Raw genomic sequence first — 26,974 nt, forward strand, 5'->3', positions numbered from 1 at the left:
GAAGCAGCCCGTGACAGCTGACTAACTCCCAAGTACCTATTTACTGCTAGGTAACAGGGGCATTCAGGGTGAATGAAACTTTGCCCATTTGTTTCTGTCTGTGGGAATTCTTTGGTAGGGGAATCGAACCCGCACCACAGAATTACGAGTCCTGCTCGCTATCCACCAGGCTTAGAGGCCCCTAGTGGTAGGTAAACCTACTGGTGGTAGGTTTAATATGTTTGCAGCCTTCACCGTCTTTTCTGGCGAAGGCCGAGACGGCTGCTTTCCGAAAGGGTCCTTGGGGTTTTTGATGTTTGGTTGGTTCGGCCTGGGGTGCATCATGTGTTGTCCGGTTGTGGCGCTTCGCTGTTACCTGCGTGCCGTTGCTGGGGGATGCGTTTGGGGTTGATCTGATTTCCCCTCGTTCCCTGATCCAGGGCTCAGGTCTCCCAGGTCGACCGCTGGGTTAAGTCTTGTGAGCCTACGGTCTATCCTTGTGCCTGTGCCATTCGGACGTTTGCAGCTTTCGCTGGCATGTTTGGTAACATGTCTTGGGCTCATTTCGGCCGCGTGGATTTGGAGGTCGTGCAGATTCCTGGCTGCCTGTTCTTTTGTGATCATATCTGTTCCTGGGCATTCTTGTGTTGCTTTAAGTTGCAGGTTGCAGCCTGTTGTCTCGACTTCGCGTTGTGAAGTTTGTGGCGGCCGTCTCCCGGATCAGACCTTCCTTTTCCTTCTCTTTGGTTATGAAGCTCCAGGGAGCCGTAGGGGCTCTCCTCAGAAAACCAGCGTTGAATGTAATGAAACACCATTGTCTGGGTGAGCCCCGGAGGCTCCCTGACTACCCTCCTTCCCACCGGTCAACGGGTTTTTCGCGTTGGTTGAAGCTTAGCTTCCGAACTGAAGTGCTACTGCGGTGAGGTTTGGGACCTCCCTCCCCCTCTCAGGGAGGGGAAGAGAGGGCTGCGCGGACGAGCAACGCGGCAGTAAAGTGTGATGTTTGCTTGTTTCCTTGGGATTGTAGGGAGTTTTACTTCTCTGTTCGGTTTTTTGTTGTTAGTTTCTTGCCATGTGAGGTTGGTTTTGTTATGTCTACCTTTCTGGGTGCCTAACACCGGTCGATGGCAGATAAGGAAAAACCCCAACCACAGGGGGATTTTTCAAGGCCATTGCTCCATAAACCTCTCTGAAGATACCAGGTTCTGGCTCATGGTCCCTGGTAGGTCTGAACTCCATAGCTAATGTCCTGTTCTAATATAACATACATTAGCCCGATAAGCTCGAGGGAGCCTCCAGGGCTCACCCAGAAAATGGTGTTTCATTACATTCAACGGTGGTTATTTGCATATTTTTTTGACAAGAATTAGAAATTTTGACAAATCTAAAAGGCATTCTAATAATAGTAATATTTGTTAGGGGTGTAAATGATAGATATATATGGCACTGGTTTAGACTGAAGAAGAGGTGCACAAACGTTAGGAAAAGTTTGTTAGTGACCAGCCAGAGGGCTACATGAGGAGTGCTTGTGTCAACCTTTAAGTACTGAGATGAGATAGCGATGTGGTATAAATGTGAAAAATAAAAAATTATAGCAGTGCAAATGGGAAATCTGAGAAGTATGCATGGTGTTAGGAAATATCTACACAATAAAAATGTCATTGAGATATAACGTATGTATTCCATAAATTGCAATATTCAGCAGAGCATTCCAAGATGGTTTGAGCACGTTTAATGAATGGATGATGGTAAACTGGTGAAGATTATGAATTCAAGGGAATTTAAGGGAAGAAGGAAGAAATGAAGTCTGGGAAAAACATAGCAAATGTGTGTGATCCTATCTCACAGTGTGTCCATTGCTGCATTTTCCAGTTAATGGGGATACATCTCCATTTATCGAAGGTCCATCTTGTTAATGAGATTGGAGAAACAGATACTGTCTCCACTCGATCATCCGGACTGTATGGGAAGGACCCCCAGCCGGATTAGCATGTTTTTCGGATAATGGTACTTTTTCACCTACGAGTCCAAAACTAACCATTTCCAACTATTTTTATACTACAAATAACATAATTTGAATAGACATGCCACATATAATTATTAAATATTCAACTAGAAACCTCAACTTACCTTTTTGTTGTTCGTCTTCTTGATTGATGACTCATCTTGAAGTTAAAAATTCTTGACAATTTACGTAACTTATAGTAACACAACACTAAAATTAACACTTAAAATTACTGTACAGTTCATTAGGCAAAGTTAGTTCTCACTGTCTGCTGAGGATGCCTCACTGGTTGAAGGCACTTGGGTTGCGTGTGCCGCCTCACTTGTTGAAGGCTCTTGGGTTGCGCGTGCAGCCTCACTTGTTGAAGGCGCTTGGGTTGCGCGTGCCGCCTCACTTGTTGAAGGCGCTTGGTTTGATTTTCGTACCATATATGAATCAAGTGTTGCTTGCCTTCTGTGTTCACTGGCCAGTTGTATGATCAGCTCTTTTGTTCGCCTAAGGTACGGATACATGTTTCCAACCTCTGGATGAGCACAATTTGATGAAAAATTTATTAATCCGTCAACATACGTCATGAGTGTACTGTATTTCGTGGTCATTGGTGTTAGTTCTTCACTGCCTTCTTCATCCTCTTCGTCCACCTCACCAGTAATAGACTGTAGAATCTCGTCTTCACTCATCACACCATATCCTGGATCATTGGCATCTTGTTCAAGCCAATCAACCACATCCTGTCTTTCTAAGTTTTTGCCGGCATTTCTAAACATTCCATGGATTTCATCTGTAAATCCTTCAAAATCCATTTCTTCATCATTTCTGACCGTAGACGTGAGGAGTTTTTTCCAGGAATTTTTCAAAGTCGATTCCTTTACTTCACTCCATACCTTGGCCCAGTTATAGATGGCTTCCTTGATTGTATAGTTCTTCAAATTCTGAAGGTTTTTTTTAGCCCTGTTATCCACACCGAGTTCAATATCTTCCGGAAGAGGCAAAACCACCAAAACTTCGTTTAGCATTTTTTTGGTGTACAACCTCTTTGTAGCACAGATAACTCCCTGATCCATAGGCTGAATGAGAGAGGTTGTGTTAGGAGGAAGTGCCATACACATTATCTTGCCATCATGTGAGGTTAACGTGTCAATTCTGGGATGGGCAGGCGCATTATCAAGCAACAGTAAAGCCCGAACTTCGCTTGGCCTTATTTTGAGTTTCTTAATTTGATAGGCACGAACTTCCCTGCAGAACACGTCATGAAACCAGGAAAGAAAGATCTCCTGTGTAAACCATGCATTTTTTGAGTCATAATATTTCACTGGCAGTCTGTCCATGCAATGTTGCAAGGCTCTTGGTTTCTTAGATTTGCCAACAATTGCACACGTGATTCTGTCTGTGCCGTCGGCATTCGCACACATCATGGCTGAGAGCCTGTCCTTGCAAACCTTACGTCCTGGCACACAACCCTCACTCCTCATTGCTAGAGTTTTTTCTGGTAAACTCCTCCAATACAACCCAGTTTCATCTGCATTATAAATTTGATACGAATAAATATTATTTGCCACAATATATTCTCGTAATTTACGTTTAAATGGTTCTACACTGCTTTCATCGGCACTCAGTTTTTCACCGACAATTTTCCTCTTCACAATATTGTGCCTACCCTTGAACCTTGCAACCCACCCTTCACTCGCTTCGAAATTCTTTATTCCAAGGCATGCAGCAAACCTGCTTGCAGCATTTTGTATTTCTGGGCCGCGAATTGTCACGCCAGCTGTGCGGTGCTGAGCAAACCACTTGTACACAGCCTCATCCAACTGCACATGCGTCGAAGTTTTCATAGTTTTTCTAACAAAACCTCTGCTAGTGCTTGCACCTTCACTTTCACACGTTGAAATGAATTGCATAAGTTTCTCTTTTTGTTTCCTTATATCAGAAACAGTACTAGTGCCTATATTATATTCCTTGGCAACACTTGAGGTCGACCGGCCATGTTCACAAAGTTGTATAACACGTAGCTTGTCCTTAAGTGTTAGGACAACCTTCTTCCTCTTTCCACCTCCAGAACGATTCATGCTGCTACCAGACATAGTCTTGGCCAAAAATGTTCAAAGTTACTATGAAAATAAAAAAGTTATTTAAAAAAATATTTCACTAATGGCGCGGCACTGTGGTGTAACACGAGGGTAGAGAACACATGGCTTGACCATGCCTGGACGGGTCCACTCGGGGCAGGGAGGAGGCACGTTACGTAGGCCGCCAGGAGGAAAAAAAATATATATTTTTGAAGGAAACTTCAGCCTGTGCAAATTGTTTTTAGGAAACTTGTATGGAATTTTTTATTACATAATTACTAGTATTTCTTTTGCTTTTGGCTATGATGAATTGTTCTAAAATTGATAGTAATTACTGTACTGTAGTGTATAGGCCACTCCCCATCCCCCCCCTAATCCCCCCAGGTGGTCCCTCCCAACGCTCCCCTCTCTCCCGACACCACCCACCCACCCCACCCCCACCCCACCCCCACCTACACCATGTGCCTCGAGTCTCGGGCAGACGGGATTAATACCGTATGGCCCGCCTCATGTTTTCATATACGGACAAAGGCACGATTATCCGGGGGACTGACCGGATAGTGTAATTTCTGCAGAAAACATGCTTTAATCCGGTCCCTGTGGCTATTTTGGCCGGATATTATGATAACTTTATCCATTCACGATTTTGGCCGTATAAGGGCGTTTTTCGGATGTTCGAATCCCGGATAATCGCGGGGTTACAGTATTTCCATTTCTGAAAAACCCAAGAATTCAGAAAACAGGGCTTGGGATAATGGGGTTCCACTGTTTTCTGAAATGTGTATTATACTCTAATCCTGATTTGGTATAGGATGATATGATCCAAATTTTGAAGATCCCTATGCACTCTATTAATATCAAAATCTGAAGTTTACATAATTCTTACAAATAGGTATTGGTTTTTATCTCCAAATACTAATGCAAATTTCTTTCCTTTTCTCAGCCATTTGAAAGGATGGAAGCTACAGTACATAAAGACCTAATAACAGAATTGGGATTAGCATCAGATAATGGCATATTCATCACCCTACACCAGCATGGGATTGCCAGAGGTGTTCGAGTTACTGAAACTGGTCCAGATCAAATAGTTGTATCAGGTTCCTTGGTGGAACTTCTAGCATCCAGGGTAAGGTGCTTTTGTTTATTATGCTTAGTGCTGCTGAATACTTTTGACATGAGAAGTTTTAAGAAATGCTGATTATGAACATAGTTGCACAGTTAATGCTTGTCTTTGTATATAAATCTGTATTTTATTTTAGGTTTTCTTAATTTCATATGATTTTAAAAACAAATACCGTATATGCTGCTGCACAAGTCAATCCGGCCCATAGGTCGAACCCAAGAATATAGAGGTGTAATTCAGATTTAGGCCTATATTTGCCACGTAAGATGACCCTCCCCCCCCCCTCAAAAAAAAATAAGGCTTCACCGCCTACCCTGCTCTACTGTATGGAAAGAAAAAACTATAGAATCTCATAAATATACGGTAACTTAACAAATATTTACCGCATAAGGCAGGAGGTGTCGGTGGTTATCATGGGAGGTACGTAGGTGGTGTCATTGGTTGTCAGGGAAGACAGGTGGTGTCAGTATAGTAGAACCTCGAGTGATGAATTTAATCTGTTCCGGCACCGAGCTCGTTATGTGAAACGCTTGTCTTTCAAAACGAATTTTCCCCATTTAAAATAATGGAAATCAAATTAATCCATTCTATCACTGAAAAAACATCAATATGATATTTGATGTTTTAAATAATGGAGTAGCCTACCTTACCTTGAAGTTACCTTGAGGTGTTTCCGGGGCTTAGTGTCCCCGTGGCCCAGTCGTCGCCCAAGCCTCCTGGTTGCTGGACTGGTCAACCAGGCTGTTGGACGCGGCTGCTCGCAGCCTGACATACGAATCACAGCCTGGTTGATCAGGTATACTTCGGAGGTGTTTATCCAGTTCTCTCTTGAACACTGTGAGGGGTCGGCCAGTTATGCCCCTTATGTGTATTTGAAGCGTGTTGAACAGTCTCGAGCCTCAGATGTTCATAGTTCTCTCTCAGAGTACCTGTTGCACCTCTGCTTTTCAATGGGGGTATTCTGCACATCCTGCCATGCCTCCTGTCTCATATGAGACCAGGAGACCTACCTTACATACACTGAACAAACCTTTATGACATTTTTCTTTCTTCAAATTTGTTAAATTTTTGTTTTGCATTTTTTTTATAGCAAAAGGTTCGTTCGGTGTTTGTGAGGTAGGCTGCTCCATGTTTCTTAAAAAAGTAAAAAAAATGGAAAAAAATTTAAAATTTTGAAAACAGAACATATGTCAAAAAGGTTTGTTCAATGTTCAGCAGGTAGGCTGCTCCATGTTTATTACAAAAAAAAAAAAAATAGTTGATACAATTTGAAAAACGGACAAACGCCATATAGGTTTGATCAGTGTTTGTCGGGTAAGCTGCTCCATTATGACACTCTTTCTTCGTTTCATATGTGTTCCATTTGTTTTGTATTTTTCATTTATTTCTCAATAATGGAGCAGCCTACCGGACAAACACTGAACGAACCTATGTTTCATTTGTCCGTTTTTTTTTTTTTTTTTTTTTTTTTTTTAACACTATTGCGCTCCTGGCAGGCGACCATGTAACTTTCCCCTTGTGCGCCTGCCGTGTCGGGCAATCGAGCGCCAACACTGAAAAGTGTATACTCTTTTTCAGTGTTGTGACCTTATATATTGATGTACATGTTTCATTTTGGTATCAATGTGTTCGTAATAGAATGTTCTAGAGGAACATCTGTATAAAATGTCACTAAAGCATGCGTGAGACCAGTGCCAAATAAAAAACTAGGTCGCTCGTTAGCCATGCGCGCCAAACAGCGATGTTTTTACTCTTTTCAGGTTTGTCACCTCCAAACTTGTCCTACATCATCCATTTTGGTATCACTGTGATCGCAATAAAATTTCCTACACGGACATATGAATATCAAGTCCAAATCGTGGTCCCGACCCACCCGCTATAACGTGGGAAGTCAGGGAAGTGTTACCCGTTACCGCTCGACCAACAGCACAGCGGCTACACCACTACTGAAAAGTGTATACTTTTTTCAGTGTTGTGACCTTATTTTTTGATGTACGTGTTTCATTTTGGTATCAATGTGTTCACAATAAAATGTTTTAGAGGAACATATGTATAAAATGTCACTAAAGCATGCATGAGACCAGTACCAAATAAAAAACGAGGTCACTCGTTAGCCGTGCGCGCCAAACAGTGCGGATATGGTGCTGCTCTTTTCATGATTGTCAAGTCAAAACATGATCTACCACGTTCATTTTGGTATCACTGTGCTCACAATAAAATTCTCTACACGAACATATGCATATCAACTTCAAAACATGTGCGCACCCCACCTGCAATCACGTCGAAAGTCCCCAGAGCATTACCCGCTAGAGTCCACCCATTCCCACACCCTTTACACCCAGTACACCCGATAAACGCATAAAGGAGATTATCGTTTTATAACGCTATTTTTTGTTCTACGTTGTTCATGTTGGTATAAATTTTTTCGCAATAAAACGCTCTACAAGGAAATCAGAATATTAGCCCCTATTGAAGAATACGTATGTGAATACCAACACCATAAAAATATACACTGTAATATCTTATTTATACAAACTCAAAAAAATGTTTCTGTACTTACCAATGGGTTGATTACGGTAGAACAACAACTTGAGCATTCTGTGATTCATTCCACTTGCTTCAGGAAAATGTGCCTGAAGTTGCTCAAGAGATGTTTCTTAGGTAGGAGCCGGTCGGCCGAGCGGACAGCACGCTGGGCTTGTGATCCTGTGGTCCCGGGTTCGATCCCGGGCGCTGGCGAGAAACAATGGGCAGAGTTTCTTTCACCCTATGCCCCTGTTACCTAGCAGTAAAATAGGTACCTGGGTGTTAGTCAGCTGTCACGGGCTGCTTCCTGGGGGTGGAGGCCTGGTCGAGGACCGGGCCGCGGGGACACTAAAAAGCCCCGAAATCATCTCAAGATAACCTCAAGATAGGTGGAGTGAATGTGTTGTGAGTGATTACTTCTTCTGCACCCAAAATACCCTCTTCCAATGATATTTTGTGTAGCAGGGTGAAGCACACAGTGCAACTCCACACATTTTGCACTTGTGCTTGGTGTCTTTTCTGATTCCTGACTTGTAACACACACGACACTTTAGACGTTGTTGCATGGTAAGTATTGCATGTGTGAGGCTCCTGTTGAGACGCTCCGGTGAATCTACAATTCTTGGGTGTTTGTTGGGCGGAGTACGACTTGTGGCTAAGTTTCCTGTAACGCCGGTTGCGTCTTAAGTTGCCTGTCACACCAGTCTCGAGTTCAGAGTCAGATGAGGAGCCTTCGCCGTGTGGTGTTGAAGGGAATAAAGGCCGCCTCACATCAGATGGTCCCGGGGTTGACAGACTGGCAGCATCAGAAGTACTGGCATCATCATTTATGTCCAGAGCATGTGTCTGTTGTGAGAGGCCACTCCTCAGCGTCCCACCTCAAAAGTAACCACATTGCCACCTCTTGAAACTGCAGCAACTTAAGTTTCTTGCAATCACTGGTGTAGTACTTATACAAACAAAGGAATTGTGTAGAGCCATTTGAAGAAAATAGAACGTCATCTTCTTTGTCCACTTGTGACATTTTCGGGTAAACTGGTAATATTTGACCATTTGATCAAAGTGATCAACACCTTTCATGTAGCGATTATAGTCACAAATGACAGTTGGTTTGTTGACTGTTACCTGTTCTACTGAAGATGATCCATCACGTTTACGAATTCTTTTCCTTCGTTGAACTTGCTTGGTGTCTGCATTGTGCAAGTTTGTAATGAGGGATACCACTTGTATGTCTTTCCACAGTATTATAAAAGTGTTATCTTTGTGGCAGAATATCGTGGTATCCAATGCCATTTTTCCCTTTGCCTTCACTTGCAGTTCCTTGGGTGTTCCACGTGGCAATCTAATGGTGCCACATGTGTAAACCTGACATTCACGTAACTTTTCTGTGAGGTTGACTGAATTATAATAGTTATCCATGTAGTGATGATAACCTTTGTCCATTAGGGGCTCAGTCCAGACTGTCTCTATTACTGTTTTCCCTATTCCACAATAGACTTCAAAGGCATATATGTAGCCAGATATGGATTCTGCAAGCATGTACAGTTTGACTCCATATTTTTCAGGCTTGTTGGGATTATATACCTTGAAAGATAACTGGCCACGCTATGCCATCGTGCCTTGATCCAGACTCAATTGTTTCTGTAGAACGTAGATTGTAGCAAATTTCGTTTTCAGATATTCCATCGCTGCTCGAATTTTTAGCAACTTGTCTTTATTGTTTATGGGAATGGAATTGTTATTATATGAGTGAAAAAACTTTGCAATATGCTGAAACCGTTTTGACGACATGAAAGTATTGAAGAAACGGGCGTGCCAAAGCCTGCTTGTCTGCCAGTACATTCTCATGGTTGGTAGCCTGGAAACCCCCATCAACATGCACAGACCTATATATGGCCCATTTCCTTGACGGTGACTGGCACCCACATCCTCCTTATGCTGTCGGTAGCATGCTGCATTATTTGTGTGGCACACAGGTTAGTTTCATAGGTGAAATATTCAATGAGCGTTTGAGTCAGAAATAGTTGAATGAATTGCAGTGCAGTTTTTTTTTTTTTATTATTATTTTCTACCACAGACGTGGCCACACATTTACAATGCTAACCAGCATATATACATTTTCTTCTGTCCTTCATGGACAGGGTTAGAGATGTGTTAAACATATAGTTCAAGGGTTTGTTGAACAATCAACCACAGAAGGTGATTCGGTGCTTTTAAAATGCTAAGCTAACCTACATGCGTAAATACATAGATACACAGATTTACGTATGCCCTACATAAAGTGTTCGATGTGTCTTTTACACATCACTTTTCTTGTGATCTTTTTTTCATCACTTTTCATCAGTGATTATTTTACATCACTGCACTGCATTGCAGTGCAGTGATGGGTGGCAGAATGGTTAGGCCTGGTGTTGCAGTGAAATCATTGACAATTGGTGGAGTGTTGTTGATGGACCAGGCACTAGCCGGATCTGGCTGTGTGGTGCATCCAGGACCTGTACGCTTTCGGTTACGAGGCGGCGGGGCAATTGGTTCACTTTCCTCACTCGTAGAAACATCATAATTACCTGTTTCAGAATTTAAGTTATCACTATTGAAGTCACTCGCCTCTTTCTCACCTTCAACATCAAACGCAATATCAGATAACTCATCACATAACCCAGGAATCTTTGAGGGTGTAAGCTTCACTCAATTGTACTTTTTATACAACATACTTGTCCTTTTTGTATGAATTCTTCGCTTTTTTTGGCGTATAACTGCTTGGCCCTTAACCAGGATCCATCGTGGAATGTATATTGAGGTTGGAGAACACACGGAAAGAGATATAAATGCACAAAACGGCACGCGTTGTGGATGCGAGGGGAGAGCGGTCCGGTCACGAGGGATGTCAACAACACACGAGGTCAACGCCGTGTGCCGACGGCCCACGAGGCCGATAGGCCTATCAAGGAGAACGGAAATTTTATGGTGCTCATTTTGAAACTATCACAAAGTCGATTGGATAAAAAATAAATTTTATACAAATATTTTTTTAGTGGACGCGAGTCCTGTCCAAAGTTAGGACTCGAGAGAAAAAACGTGGACGCGAGCAATGTCCAAAGAGAGCGATAGTGTTAAGAAACATGGAGCAGCCTATTTGACAAACACCGAATGAACCATTTTGACACTTCTTTATTTTTAATTTAATTTCTTTTTTCTACAAAAAAAGTTAATGCCTTGCAACATCACAGCTGTCACCCCCTTTACATCCCAGTATCGTTAGCATCTTAAAAAAAAAAAAAAAAATTACAGTGGCACCTCGACTTACGATTGCCCCAACTTATGATAATTTCAAGTTATGATGTAAATTTGATCGAAAAATGCGACTCGACTTACGATAGTGTCGTCGACTAACGATATTTGTTGGTACACGTTTGGGTCGACCGAGGCATGGTTCCCGGTCATGCAGGCCGACCTGCCTCAGTTTACTATAGCTGCCTGCTTAGTGACGATCACGCCTATAAGAAATTTTGTTTTTGCGGTGATTTTTTGCTTTTTGAACATAAAACTGATTATTATATATCACGCCATAGGTCCCAAGAAAGTCAGTGGTAAGGTTCAACCTAAGAAAATAGTTGTGAGTGTATAGAGGATGTCCCTTCCTCATTAACCCTTCAATTGCGCATCGCATCATATGATGCTTTGACCGACTTGCAGTAAATTGCGCATCGCATCATGTGATGCTTTGGAGTACTACGCAAGATTTAAACGGCCCGCGGATACACGGGGTTCACCACACCTTCATCAGGGCTCTTGTAAACAGACGCCATTTTTTAAATAAATCGTGGGCCAAACTCCCGGGTGTTAGGGGTCTCAGTATTGAGTGAGCTACCAAGCCTGACGCACGCAGCATGAGCTCACAGCACTGCTGTTCAGCTTGTGACCACAGCATCGCCTAAAAAAGCCATAATATACTTGTTCATGCTATTATGTAGCGATGATATTATTACAGAAGACCCCTGACTGTGATAAAACTTACCAGGGTTCTGATAATAGCAGGATTGTGGTGATATTTGGCGCTGTGCGCCATGGAGGGAGGAGTAATGCTGTGGGAGGGAGGATGGTGGCATTGTCTTTTGAGTGTGTGTGGCCACCTTTAATTGACTGCACTCACCATACCAGCTTAGTGGTTTGCTATGGTGAACACAAATGTAGATACTTATATATAACGTGTGTATAGTGCGAGATAACAGCGAGAGTAGGAGGTTGGGAGCCGCCATTTTGGTGAGGGAGGAGCGTCGTCTGCAGGACTTATCATGTTGTTTACTGATGACCACGATGGTCTTTGAGCACCATACCAGTTTACTTGTACAAGTATGGTGAATAAAACAGGTAGATATTTATATATAATGTGTGTATATAGCGTAATAACACCACACAGTATTGTTGTAGGAGAAATATTAGTGCGTCTGGCCTTGAGGGCGGCAGCCATCAGCTGACTGTGTGAGTAGCTACGTCTTTACTCACCATACAAGCTTAGATGTACAGTTATGGTGAACAAAACATGTAAATACTTATATATAACTTCTGTATATAAAAGCAAAAACAGTATGGAGAATGGAGTGGGTGGAGAATGGTGGCAAGTCAGGTGAGGTGAGGGAGGGAGTGGCAGCCAGTCACTGCCTGCCACTGCCACTCAGCATGCCAACTTAGTGGTTCGTCATGGTGAACAAAACATGCAGATACTTATATATAACCTGTGTATATAGTGTAATAACCGACAAAGTATTTGTTCACTGTTTGATGAACATAATTGAATCAACAATATGCACACCATATTTTTGAGTACAGCGATGATTCACTCAATTTATTATATAAATATATCACACTACACACTATTGAATAATATTACAGCAGAAAAAGTACGAAAAATCAATCAGAGACATTGAAATAATTAGGTAATTATCTCATTGTGGAAACTCTGGCCTGACAGCTGGTGATCAACAGACCGCCTGGGACGCACGCTCAGTCAGCGCCTGATTTTTGCCAGAATTCCCCGCCCTATATTGGGCAATATATGCCACTTACGATTTTTTTTATTATTTTTCCCGTGATCAGTGAACACAAATTAACAGGTTAGGAAGAAAAAATCATTTTTTTTTTTTTTTTTTTTTTTTTTTTGGTATGCGCCTGTGGGTGTCAAATGGTATATAGCTATGCGCCATTTATGGGTTAAGAAAATGTGTGAAGTATGGGAAGAACTGCAAAGTTTTGTTGAAAAAACTCATCAGATAAAGCTGTAGCAGGCCATTGCATTGACCTTAAAATGACAATGTAATGTCAACAATCACAGAAGCCCTAGAAGAAAAGCAAAATGCAGACAGATGTTATATACACAGACTTTGTAAAGACGTTCGACAAATGTGACCATGGGGTGATAGCTCACAAAATGAGGTCAATGGGAATAACTGGAAAAGTAGGACGCTGGATACTCAATTTCCTGTCGAACAGAACACAAAGAGTAACAGTCAATCAGATAAAATCAAGTCCAAGCAATGTTAAAAGCTCTGCACCTCAAGGTACAGTCCTTGCACCACTACTGTTCCTTATTTTCATGTCAGATATAGACAAAAATACACGTCACAGCTTCGTGTCGTCCTTTGCAGATGACACAAAAATCAGCATGAAAATTTCATCGGCTGAGGACATTGAAAAACTTCAAGCTGATATTAATAAAGTTTTCGACTGGGCATCAGAAAATAACATGATGTTTAACAGTGATAAATTCCAGGTACTCAGGTAAGGTAAAAATGAGGACCTTAAACATAATACAGAGTACAAAACACAATCAAATGTACCCATAGTAGGAAAACAGCATGTAAAGGATTTGGGAATAATAATGTCTGACGACCTAACGTTTAAGGAGCATAACCAAGCAAATATTGCGACAGCCAGAAAAATGATAGGATGGATTACGAGAACTTTCAAATCCAGGGATCCCATCACAATAGTTGTACTCTTCAAGTCACTTGTGTTGTCCCGTCTTGAGTACTGCTCAGTACTCACTTCCCCCTTCAGAGCAGGAGAGATTGCTGAAATAGAGGGAATACAGAGTTGGGAGGAGGGTGAGAGCTGTGTGGGACAAGCAACGGGGGGGGGGGAGGGGTCTCAGACCCCCACGCCGGACTTGTCCCCCAGTTCAAAGGCTGTTGTGATGGTGAACGTCGATCGCTCTGGCACCACTCTTAGTGCAGTGCTGCATTGCCATGTTGTTGCTCTGTATTAGTGGTGTGTGAGCTAGGAGTAACACAAGAGTACTGGGGCTGCATGCACCTAGGGCTACCTTCCCTAGGTGCCCCTGTAAGTACTGCCTTTGCGGCTTCAGGGTTGTCTTCCATGAGCCGTTCAGGAGCAGCTACCTCCGTGTGGTTCTGTCGCTGCTCGGTGATTTCCCGTCCTTGGCGGTTCAGCTGGGGTTGTTCTTACTCCTGTTTTCCCTTGGGCAGGAGGTAGTTTTGTCGCTGGCTGGGGCGCAAGGTACTGTGCAGCTGTCTGACATATGCATAGAAACCGGTTCTGTTCACCTGGAGATGTTGTGCTTTTGCGGGGTTTTTCTTTTGTTTTTGTTTTGCTTTGCCTGGCGGGGGTTTGCCAGGTGTGGCAGTGGGACCACTAGTAGGTTTTTGGTGGCCCTCCAAGTCCCCCGTACTTGCACACGTCACAGGGGTTCAACTTTTAGTTGTTTGCTTGGTAGCTCTGGAATAACCGGTTAGCAGTACCTCGCCTGGGCTTCCCGTAGCAGTCAGCCTAAGGGCCCTGGAAACCTCCACTGGGGCTCAGTGGTCCAATGTAGGAGACCTCTGAGTTCCACCTCGTCTTGTGCGAGTTTCAAGGTTGCTCTGTCCCAATGTCTCAGGCTGACACTCACCGTCTTCCTCCGCCTTGCTGCCTGTTAGGGTCAGTGTCACCTATGACCCAGAGTCCTGCGAGTGGTGTTCTTTGCTTGTACTCCAACTCACCCAGTCCACTGAAACTGATATTTGGGTGCAAGAAGCTTTAGCGTTGCATGCATGGTTTAAGTTGCAGCAACGTGAGAGGTTGGTTGCCTTTCCGGATGCCCGCAGCTGCCCCGCTGAATTATACTGGTAGTGTGACTCGGGCGGCTTCAGGGATTGCCCCTTCCGGATTGGCGGTGGAAGCATTCGATCCTGGTCCTCCTGCCAGAGCTTTTGGGCCATGCCAGCGGGCTCCCTTCATTCCTGCTTTTCCGGTGAACTCTGCTTTTTCTCCAAAGGCAAAGGGTTTGGAGGACTGCTCGGCCCCGGGTCCTGACGTGGAGGATTCCGAGGCTGGGGAGGAGTTGACTTGGGATGCCTGGGCCCCACTGGTCCCTGCGTGGGTGTTTGGTACCCTCAGTGTGGGGCTTGTTGTTACAGGGGAAGGGGTTTTTCTCTCCCCCTCCCTGTACGATTTTGTTATGAGTTCAACTCTTCCCCGAGTTCGGTTCTTGGTCATGGTGACCTGTTTGCGTCAGTAGGGGTTCGGGTTCTGGTTTACCTCAATGACTAGCTGGTGTGGCTCCCAGCCAGTCCGTGTTGTCTGCTCGCCAGGGATATGGTTCTTTATCAGCTCATTGGGTTCAGGTTCTTGGTGAACTGGAGGAAGTCCCATTTGGTTCCCTTTCAGGTTTGGACTTGGTTGGGGCTTGTGTGGGACTCTCGGACAGCTTCCTTGTCACTCCCTCCTGCGACGCTATTGCGGCTGCGGTCCCGCCTCCGGCTGTTTTTGGAGGGCACACGGGTCACATGTCGGTTGTTCGAGTGGCTGTGCGGGAGCCTGAACTTCGCCGTGCTGGTCTACCCATCGGGTCGGATCTAGTTTCGGCAGATGTTCTGGTTTCTTCGGGGTCGTCCCTTCCGCTGCTCTCACGATCGATGGGTTTGGATCCCGGGATCCTTGCGTCGGCTGCTGCGTCACCAGCTTCCTCTGTGGGTTTTTCCGGGTTCTGTGCCATGGTGCCTCCCTGAGCCCTCGCTGAATGTGTTCATGGATGCCTCGTCTCTCGGCTGGGGTTTTGTGACAAGTGCTCACCAGGCCGGCCAGGGTCGGTGGGGTCCGTCTTTCCGTCGAGCTCACAGCACGGCACAGGAGTTTGTGACGGTGTGGCATTCGTTTCAGAGGATTCGGGTCGCTCGAGGAGCAACGATCCGGCTCCATTCGAACTGATCCCGGTGGTTCATTGCTTGAACTGCGGGGGTTCGATGCGGTCCTTGGTTCTTTGGGGCTAGTCGCTTCGGGTGACTCGTCTGCTGAGTTCTTGGGGTTTGGCTCTCCTGGTGGTTCGTGTTCAGGGGGGTGTCAAACATCCTGGCGGACGGCCTGTCTCGGTTCATTCCCCTTTCCGTGGAATGGACGGTCGACGCCGATTCACCGTCGGGTCTCACCGCCGACGATGAGACCTGGAGGCTTCCCGGCATCCCTCCCTTCCTCCCTCTGGTCGACGTTTTTTTGAGTTTTTGATACTGAGCCTCTGAACTGGGAGAGTTGTCGGTGTGGAGGTCTGGGACACCCCCCCCCCCCCACCCCCGCCCCCCTCAGGGTGAGGGGGGGTTGTGGTGACGTCATGTTTGTTTCCCGGGTTTTTGATTGGGGAGTTCTGTTTGCTTTTTCGGCTTTCGGTTTGCAAGTTTTTGGCCAGCAGTAGTTTGTTTTGACATTCCTACCTTTCTGGGTGCGTGACCTGGTAGATTCCAGACAAAAACTACTTCCAATTACACGGGGGTGTCTTTAGGCCATTGCTCCTCGTGCCTCTCTTGAGGGAGCCAGGTTCTGGCTCTGGTCCCCGGTAGGCTTAGAACTTCTTCGATTGACTGTTGCCATGGTCTAATATATTCACATCAGCCCGTTATAGCTCTGGGGAGCCTCCGGGTCTCGCCCAGAAAATGGCGTTTCATTACATTCAACGCTGGTTTTTTGTTTTTTTATCTGGGTGGATCCCAGAGCTGACTTTCCAGAACCTTCCATAACCTAGATATCACACCACGCTCTTTATCATGAACCAGGATAAAGAGATCATTCTCATCATCATCAGAGACCAAGACCAGAATTTAGCCTCCTCAGTAGAGACATAGGGAAGTCTAGGGATACAAGATCACCACCGTGGAATGCATTGAAGGAAGAGACTGTTGAAACCAATTCCATTCCCAAGTTTTAAGAAAAATAAATAATGGAAACTTAAATGATCAGGGTGATAATTAGGATGCCAGGTATAAATGGCTAGGAGGCAGAGCATGAAGAGCTAGATCTCACTTCTTCATAGTCAATGAAAGGTAAGCACAGTACCAAAAGAAAGACCTCCAGATTGGTAGAGTGCACTAAAACAAGTAAGTGCTTGGATAATATTTGCAACCTTCATGCAAACTATGTACACACACATCTAGGTCCAACTGCTAGTTACTCGCCATTTACTCGTCACTGTATGGCAGCCCCAGAGACCCAAAGGTGCCATTCAGCCATCCCCCAGTCATTCAGCATCACCCAAACAATGGTCCTGGAACACTACAGGGAAGAAGCGCATCAGTGAAAAGGGACCTGCTAGAAAGAGGCATTTCATTTTATTCAAAACTATATTTCTGGGAGGGTTCCATTGGTGACATTTTGAGCTAACTCTTTCATATAGAAGGAACAAAAGAAGAGGAAATGACCTGGAAGGCAGGTATGAGACACCAGTAAATGTGGAGACAATCGGTGGTGGATCAGCTAACCCAACATCACAAATGCCTAGCACTGCCTAGAAACATTAACCAGAGGCTGATATGGCAACAGAGGATAGACAGCTGGTTGCCCAAACCTTCTCCAATTGTGTTTTGATTAAATTCTGCATAATTAATTGCTCCTATATATATATTCTTTTGGCATTCTAACCATTTCAAGTGTTATTCTATATTAAAGAGTTATTGGTACTATAGTGTGTTATCTTTGCAATAAAATATATTGATATAGATTTGCTTTTTCAGGACATGATTCTTTTAGAAATTCAAAAAATTAGAGGACTGCCTCCTTCACCTCAGACAGATGATCTAACTGGAACACGCGAGGTTGGAGTAATGTGTGAGTTAATTCCATCACCACCCACCGCACGATATGCTTCCTCATTGGGCCTTGACCGTTCTGCACGTAGATACCATTCCGTCCTTTCCCGTCCTTTATCTCCAGAGCCCCGCCCACAACGAAGAAAGTCAAGGAAACACTTGATGACTAATTCTAAATTTAGAAACACTGACAAGCAGCATATACCATTACTGAGAAGTTTCAGTAATAGAATATTTACCAAATATTCAAATCAAACTTCTAGAAAGTTGGAAAGTAATATTAAAATTGAAAAAGATGTTGAAGAAAAACTGACAAGGCAAAATTATCTAAACTCTCAAGAACATAACCCAAAGGTAGAGATACTTTTAGGAGATTTGAAGACTGAGCCAGAGTGTGATGAAACAATTATTGTAAGTAATATAAATAATCCTGAAATCAGGGACCATGGAATTAGTCATATAAATTACAATAAGTCAGTGGTGGTTAACAAAACTAATGAGAACTTGACTTTATCCTCCATAACAAAAGATAGTGTGTTAAAGTCCCTAGATGACAGAGGGGTCCAGTTCAGTGGGTGTGAAGGCATGGAAGGCTCTAATAATAAGGAAAATATTGATAATGTATTTGTTAAAAAGGTGGAAGAGAAAGATGAGGAAGAGGAGGAGCAGGAAGAGGAAGAGGAGGAGGAGGATGAGGAAGAAGAGGAGGAGGAGGAAGAAGGCATAGATATGGATGTAGAAAATGATAAGATGATATGTGAACCTGAAATAAGTATATCCGAAGGACATGAAGCTCTATTAAAAGATCATTGTAGTGAGGAAGTGAAATTCAAATTCTCATGTAAAATTTGCTCCTACAAGAGTATGAGAGAAAACCACTTTGTAAAACATATGCAACTTCATGATAAGGTAGGTTATTGTAAACTCATTAAATATGTTATTTGTTAATGGCATAACTTACTAATTTTCATTAGACACATTTTCCCATACATAATGGGCTAAAAAAAATCTAATTAGGATATTTAAAATTATACAATTCATTCTCCTGTTTAGATAGTAGTTTTTGCAATTATGTGCACCATAGTACAAAGATTGCCATGCTAAACAGTTGTAGAACTTTGTAATATTCAATCTATAGAGTCAGAAAAAATGAAGCTAAAAAACAAACTTAAATATTCCTAGGCCTAGTATAGCATACATATATACTATATTAGGCCTCAGATATTGTCTATTAGGCCTAGGAAGGTTAGGTTAGATTAGTTTAGCTTGTCTTTGCAACATAAGTAGAAAATAATTTTCTGATTTGTCCAACTCAATAGTAGCAATTTATACTTTATAATTTTGTTGTATCAGTATATATACTATGGTCTTCATAGTTACTATAAGTACAGTGGCACCTCGATTAACACTTTCGCGTTCTGGCAAATGAAAAAAAACTTTCCCCAAGTGCGATTAGCGTTTCGGCCAATCGAGAAGCAACATTTAAAAGTGCATACTCTTGTCACTGTCCTGACGTTAATTTTTGATGTACGTATTTCATTTTTGTACCAATGTGTTTGCAATAGAATGTTCTAGAAGAACATAAGTATAAAACGTCACATAAGGATCGTTCGACCGGCAACAAATATAAAAACTACGTCGATTATACTTGTCGTGTTAATAATACAATTGTTTTACCACGATGATTCACTGCCATGCCGTTCTCCCAAATAAGCTCTTTGGCTATTAGAGAAAACGTAAATTTCATGGCGAACATTTGTAAACTATCCCCAAGTAGGTCGGATAGAAATTGGAATTTATACAAATATTTTTTCTCGAGACTCCAGCCTGTGTCACCTATGCGGAAACCAAGACAAAACTTGGTGACGCTCTCGTGGGAGGTGGGAAGACGATGGGGAGGTGGGAATGAGGAGAGGGGTTATGGTGTGGAAGAAGAATCCACCTCTGAGTCAGACGGGCTCTCTCTCCTTGGGAATTTCACCCCACTGGGACCGGGTTGTGGTTCACTATTACTGACTCTTCTTTTCCTTACTCTTCCAAAGAACGTACCTATTGACAATTGCTTTTGTCTTTATTTTAGGATGTTCCTAAAACGAGACAGCAAATTGTCATTAAACATGTTCACACGCCGGGTTGTCACTGCTTTATCATGGTGATGCTTTTCCAAGAATGCGGTCCCTTTTCAAACATTCCCAACACTTCCCTGATCTCACTGGAAGAGGCAGCATCCTCCTTTACCTCCTCATCCCCTTACTAATGGTGCAAATTGTTGATGGGGACCTGCCATACTTCCTTGTGAGATCAGTCACACAGACACCACACTTATGCTTTGCTATAATTTCCTTTTTCAAATCCACAGTAATTGTGTCTTTCTTCCTCTTGACAACATTATCTTTAGCAAACAGCTTCTTTTGCGACATCATGCGTTACAAATTGTAGTCACAAAACCACAAAAAAAAACCAAAGAAAAGCACAAATAAATGTAGAGGGATGCTTGTCGTGCGCAATAAAACAACAACACTGGCGTTGGAGGCATCCGAGAATTTGCGAGAACCCACAAGACGTTAGGAAGCACCATGTGGTTTTGCTCGTTAATAGAGGTGAAGGTCGTCAATAGAGACAAATTTTCTGCGAGTGGCTCGCTCGTTACTCGAAATGCTCGTAGATAGAGCCACTCGTTAATCGAGGTGCTACTGTACTACCAAAACAGGAGGATGGGCTGAATTATAACATATAGATTAATGTAATAGCAACACTTAGTACATTTTAAATAAATTTTACCTTCTTTGTGTACTGTATTCTGAAATTTGGTGTATATTGCACACAGTTCCATATAGTTTAGGCCAACAAGTTTCTGTTATACATTATGTAACTATGTATGCTGTATGCACATGAATTGCCCTGTTTGTTTTATCTTTATTCAATTTGTAAGGGTTTCTAGTAGTCCTTGGTTTTGCTCATTGCAGTCTTGGCTCAGCAACAGAGTGAGGTACCATCTAGGTATCTCTGATACTTTGCTTCGTTTAAGGTTTTTCCTTTTGTTTCTTTTTCCTTATATGTCAAAAATGGTTGGATATATTTGAGTCATTTATATTTCTGGGGGAGCCCCTATTGGCTCCCTGAAGCTACAATGCTGAGATGGTACCATCTACTAGGTCACATCATCCATGGAGTGCTATGGGCCTAACAGGGTCGGGTCCAGACTCATGGAATTCAATATTTATAAAGAAATGCAGTGCCAGTAGCACAGGCACTCAGTATAGTGTGGAGAAAGAGCTTGGACACGGGGGGAGATACCAGATGCACTTAAATCAGCAGACATAGCTTCTCTACACAAGGAAGGGGTGGGTAAAGCATTGGCAAAGAATTATAGACCAGTTGCACTAACATCCCACATAATGAAAGTATTTAAGAGAGTGATCAGAAGTCAGGTCACCAGTTTCATGGAGACCAATGACCTCCATAACCCAGGCCAACATGGATTTAGAACAGGAAGATCATGCCTCTCACAGCTACATGACCACTATGTCAAAATCATCGAGGCATTAGAAGAAAAACAGAAAGCACATATAATATAAACAACAAATGAACAAATCCACAAGGGCCGTGATGAGGGTTCGAACCTACATCCGAGAGAATCCCAGGCTACCATGTATACTACCAGATGTATTATACATAGACTTTACAAAGGAATTTGATAAATATGACCATGGAGTGATGGCACACAAAATGAGGTCAATGGAAATAACTTGCAAAGTGGGATGGTAGATACTCAATTTTCTGTCGAACAGAACACAGACAGTAACAGTCAAACAAATAAAATCGAGTCCAAGTGCATTTAAAAGCTCTGTATATCAGGGAACAGTTCTTACACCACTGCTTTTCCATATTCTCATGTCAGATACAGTACAACTTCGATTCAATGCACCATATGGGACCCCACCCCGGTTTGTTGCAGAGTTGGATTTGTTGCAAGAGATGACCTTCAAGAGGCGTTTGCGTCAACCGGGACATGCACCCAGAAAGGTAAACGTCCCAAAACAAACCCCTATTCTGGTTAAAACAACGAAAATAGATAAACGAGTGGACAGGACTCCCCAATTGAAAACGAGCAAACGAGCATGACGTCACACGAGCCGCGCCACATGTCTGCACAGCTCCTCCCTTCCCTAGAACGGGAAGGGGGAGCCCCAGACTGAGGGGCTATCCCTTGAGTCAGTTGGTTCCGTCCTGTCAATGGGTGCTCTTCTCCGTTATTCCCCCCTTTTCTTGGGATGGGCCTTCTCCGTCATGTTCCCCTCTCTTGGAGTTCTGCATGACTTTTGGTCTTGGGTGCGACTATGCCTTTGTGCTATCGTGACTTGCGCTTGCTTCTGTGTGTTTTCGAAGGTTCGGGAAGGTTTTTCACCACTTCCCGTATTATTGGAACGTCTGTCGTCTTTTGGTGTCGCTTCCCTCCGGTCCTTTCTAGGGCTTGTTGATCCTCTTCCGTGCTTATTCTGGGTTTTCGGTCCTATCTCGTTCTATTGTTAACACTTTCGCGCTTTATATTAGAGATAACTCGTCACTGGTTTTTCTTACGATTCCGCATAACTGCCTACTTTTCTCGTCAATCGAAAAAATATTTCTATAAATTCCATTTTTTAACCGAAATGGATGGGGATACTTTTGTTTTGTAGAGAATTTATTTGCGAATTTTTTGGTACCAGAATGAATATTATATCACATAAACTTCTATGAGTAAAAAAAAAAATACACAAAGTATGTTTGGGGGTGTGGCGAGCGTGTGGCAGTGGGTTCCCTTTAGCCGTTGATATATCCAACACGTAGGAAATATTTGTATGTGTTATGTATATGTCTGTGTAGGGAATTTTACTGCGATCACTCTCATACAAATTATAAAATGTTTCAACAAGTATAAACATGACAAACATCAAACGAACGAAAACAATGCGTTCGTTTCTGCCGCGAACGCATACTGAGTGACGTGGTTCTATATTTGGCGCTTCTCTTACACATGCTTTGTACCAATGTTATACAGTTCATCTTATAGAAAATTTTATTGCGAACACATTGGTATAAAAAAGAAATACATACATAGAAAAGTAGGGTCAGGAAACGTATAAACTTTCCAAGCATGATTTCCCCCCTGTGTTTTCGCCAGTGCGCTCGCGGCTAACTACTCTCCACTTCACACACTCTTGCAGGTGGGCAATTACCTATATTAAACATTCATATGCATATGTCCGTGTAGAGAATTTTATTGCGATTCCAATGATACCAAAATTAGCGATGTAGGACAACTGTAGGCTTCGCAACCATTAAGAAAGTGGAAACATTTTGTTGCTGTTTGGCGCTCTCGGTGAGTGATCTGCATAGTTTTTTATTTGGTGTTGATACTCCTTATGCTTGGGCGGCATTTTATAGGTATGCTCTTATGGACAATTTCATTGCGAACACAGTGATACCAAATTTAAATATGTGCGCCTTCAATTATTGTCAGGACAGTCAAAAGAGTGTACACTTTTTCGGTCTTACCGCATAGGCGCGCGAAGTGCCGAAAGCATCTGGGGTATTGGTTTTTTTTTTAGCGCCGAGAGCGCGAAAGTGTTAATGTCTCCGTGCTCTGTCTTGGCACTGCTCGTTTTCTTTGCATGCTCCTAGTCCGGGATGCCTGCTTGGGCTAATTGTAGCCCAATTGGGTTGCCGCTTGGGTTCGTTGTCTTCATTGAATAAGCCGGCTATGTATGCTGCTGCTTACTACTTTTTGGTTCCTGTTCCCATGAGCTGGGTTGGTTCTTCTCCTGGGCGAATCACTCGGGCCACAGTCTGTTTGGCTACTTTTCTTGTGAAGTAGTCCTAGTTGGTGCCTTCCCACCGAGTCGGTTGTGTGGTTCGGACACAGTGTCCTGCGCATGCACCGTGGGAGTTTGCTTTGGTTATGGGATGTGTGCACTAGGGCTGGTGTTTTGCATCCTTTTCTCTTGGGTGCTTCGCCTCCTGCTCTTCTCCGTTCTCCAGTCCGTGCCCCGTGGCTACTGGGGTGTTCTGGTTTGCAGCTGTTGGGTAGACTTCGGGGTTTTCCTGTGTTATGGGTGTGGGGTGCCTCTAGCCTGCTCTTCTCCTGCCTGTGCAGCTTTGGCCTTCTTTCCCTGGCGGTGCTCCCGGCATCTTCTCTGCTACGTTGTGTCATGACACGTTCGTACCTACGTTCTGCAGGTGAGTTTCTGCGGTCTGGCGTCTCTTTCGGCCAGGCGTTGGTTCTTGGTTTTGGGGTATGAATGTGAGAAAATTGGAACCCAGGTGCTTGCTGGGGGCCTATTGGCCCATACGAGGCAGCTCCTGATTATATCCATCTCGTCCCACTCGTATGCATGTCCAACCCATGCTTGAGTCAGTCCCGGGGCTCCACCTCCACCAGGTTACGAGGTACAATGGTGGTGGTGAATGTGATGAGGTACATGTGACTGTGTCAAGATGTTATGAGGTGATTTTGATGCGGTTTTGTTCCTGAGGATGTGTGTTGGGATTTTGTTTGGCCGTTGCGTGCTTCCTCCTGGGGCCTTCATTTTTTTGTGTTGTTACAGTGGTGTTATCTGGGTCACTCATTCCTTGCTATCATGCAGTGCATGGCTTAGCCTTTCTAGGTGCATTGAATTCTCTGTACTCCCCTAGTTGTCCTCACCTAGTTGTGCTTGCTGGGATTGAGCTCTCTTTCTTCAGTCCTGCCCGCCTGGCACTCGTCTGCCATATACATGGCCTCTGTGCTTGCCTCGTTGTGCTCACCTAGTTGTGTTTGCGGGGTAGAGCTCGGGGTTTTTGGTCTCCTCTTGCCTGTCGTTCGACTAATGTATGGCTTCCTGAGCCTACTGGGCTCTGTTGTGTGTGTACTTGACGCTGTGTGTGGGGTCAGCCTCCACCACATCCCTTTCTCATGCGTTCCATTTGTCTCCTACTCTGACACTGGAATCTATTTTTCTTTTTTGTCATTTCTATTGCTCATTGGGCATCCATTGCACCTGTGTCCCCTGGCACGTGTGCCCCTTGTGCTCATTGGTCGGTTTTTCTCTTCTCATTCCTCTGAGGGTCTTGCTTGTGGTGTTGTTGTCCCCTCTGGTTCTTCTGTCTCCCAGTGATGTGTGGTTTCATTCCCGTTGTCTCTCATCTTCACTCGTACCCCTCGGTTCGGGTGCTGGTCTGGTGGCGAACCTTGCCTTTTTTCAGTTTGGTCTTGTGTTGGGACATGACCAACGACTGTGTTGTTGGAGTGCCTTTCATTCCCGTTTGCTGCCTGCCTTCTTCGTTCCTTAGCTTCCTTTTATCCTACACATTGTGTGTTTTGTTTGTGCCTTTTGGCTCTCCTATTGCCAGGTTTGGATTTCTGATTCCTGGTTTTTCCTGCCTGTTGGCATTTTCAGAGTCTCTGTGTCCCTTCTCTAGAGTCTCTGTCGGGCCCATTGTCTCCGGTCTCCTGGCATGCTCGCTGGCGTTGGGAAGTTTTCTGTCCGGCAGACGTTCCATCTCCTCCTTTGCCGGCTTGGGTTTCCGGCTCTGCTTGCTCGGTTGCACACGGGGTCTTCCCGTGGCTCCGCCTCTTCCTCGGCTTGTTTGGTCCATGGCGGGACTAGTTAGGCTCAGTCTCAAGTCTCTCGCCTTCTGTTGGTGATCAGGTGGCTTCATTGATGGTGTTCCACCTGTGTGCTTCTTCTTGGCGGCAGTGTGGTTTTTTTTGGTGGTCCTTCCTTTATCCTTCTGGCCCTTCTTAGGTGGCTGTGTTTTGTAGGTGGGGTTCTTGTCCTTCTCTTGTGGGAGTTTGGGGCCGTCATTTTGCCGCATACTGTTGCCTCGTATCGTGCGGTGCTGGCAGAGCCATTTCAGCTTTCGTTCGGTGTTCATGTTTCTTCTGCGCAATTTTCGCAAGCTGCTTCGTGCGTTGTTTCACCTCCGGCCTGCTCATGCGCTGCCTGAGCCGTCCTGGTCATTCGACACAGTGCTCTCTTTTCTTTCTTCTCCTCGATTTGTTGTGGCTTCTTTGGTTCCGTTTTTTTTTTCTCGGGGGCTCTTTACTGTTGGCATTAGCCTCTGGGGATTGGGTCGGGAAGCTTCATGCTCTCCTCCTGCGCAGGGATTCTGTTCTTTCAATCATGCCGGTCGTTTTGTTCATCTGCAGCCGTCCCCTTCTTTTCTGGCGATGGTCGAGACTGCTGCTTTCCGGAAGGGTCTTTGGGTTGTTGATGCTTGGTTAGTCAGGCCGGGGATGCATCATGTGTTGTGCCCGGTTGCGGCCCTCTGTCGTTCTTTTCACGCCTCGACTTATGTATCCATGGACGTGCTTTGGGTTGATCCGGTTTCCCTTCTTCCCTATTCGCGAGTTCGGGTCTCCCGGATCGTCCACAGGGTTATTACGTCTTGCCAACCTGCGGTTTCTCCCTGTGCCCATGACGTTCGCCGGTTCGCGGCTCTTGCCGCCGGTTTTGGCAAAATGTCCAGGTTTTCATGCAGGCACGGGGATTTTGGCGGTCGGACAGGGTCCTGGCTGCTCGTTATCTCATATTCATTCCTGGGCCTAGTCGGGCCTGTGTCACTGAGTTGGCAGTTGCAGCCAGTTGTCTCGACTTCTGGTTGAGGAGTGTGCGGCGACAGCCTCCCGGGTATGTCCCTCTACTTTCCTTTGTGGGTAGTTAGCTTCGGGGAGCCGACGGGGCTCCCCCCAGAAAACCAGCGTTGAATGTAATGAAACGCCATTTTCTGGGTGGGACATGGAGGCTTCCCGGCAACCCTCCCTCCCTCCCTCCAGTCAGCGGTTTTCACTTTTTTTTTTTACATCCAGCCTCAGAACTGAAAGTGTGGATAGCCGGCACAGGGGTCTGGAGCTCCCCCTTCCTCCTCACGGGGGGTGGGGAGCTGCACAGACCGCGGCGCAATGACAATTGTAACGACGTGCTCATTTGCTCATTTTTCATTTGGGGCGTTCTGTCCAACAATTTGGCTTTCAGTAGCAATATTTTAGCCAGATAGGGTTTGCTTTGGGGTGCCTACCTTTCTACGTGCCTGACTATGTTGCTGGCAGAAATAGAATGCTTCCAACCACACAGGGGGTGTCAGTAGGCTATTGCTCCTCATGCCTCTCTGAAGGGGGCCAGGTTCTGACAAAACTCAATTGCCTTTGACTGATGCTAGGGTCTAATACATTCATATTAGC

The 26,974-nt window shown here is 44.4% G+C and overlaps 1 protein-coding gene across 1 annotated transcript in view; it reads left to right on the forward strand.

Moving 5' to 3' along the window:
• The window catches only part of LOC123770247 (uncharacterized), a 206,576-nt gene that overhangs the window by 62,063 nt on the left and 117,539 nt on the right, over positions 1–26,974 (forward strand). Inside the window, 2 exon segments of the mRNA XM_069339627.1 lie at positions 4,997–5,179; positions 17,698–18,681. Of these exon segments, the coding sequence (XP_069195728.1) occupies positions 4,997–5,179; positions 17,698–18,681 (1,167 nt within the window).

Source organism: Procambarus clarkii, chromosome 42 (assembly GCF_040958095.1).
Source record: "Procambarus clarkii isolate CNS0578487 chromosome 42, FALCON_Pclarkii_2.0, whole genome shotgun sequence".
Lineage (NCBI taxonomy): Eukaryota > Metazoa > Arthropoda > Malacostraca > Decapoda > Cambaridae > Procambarus > Procambarus clarkii.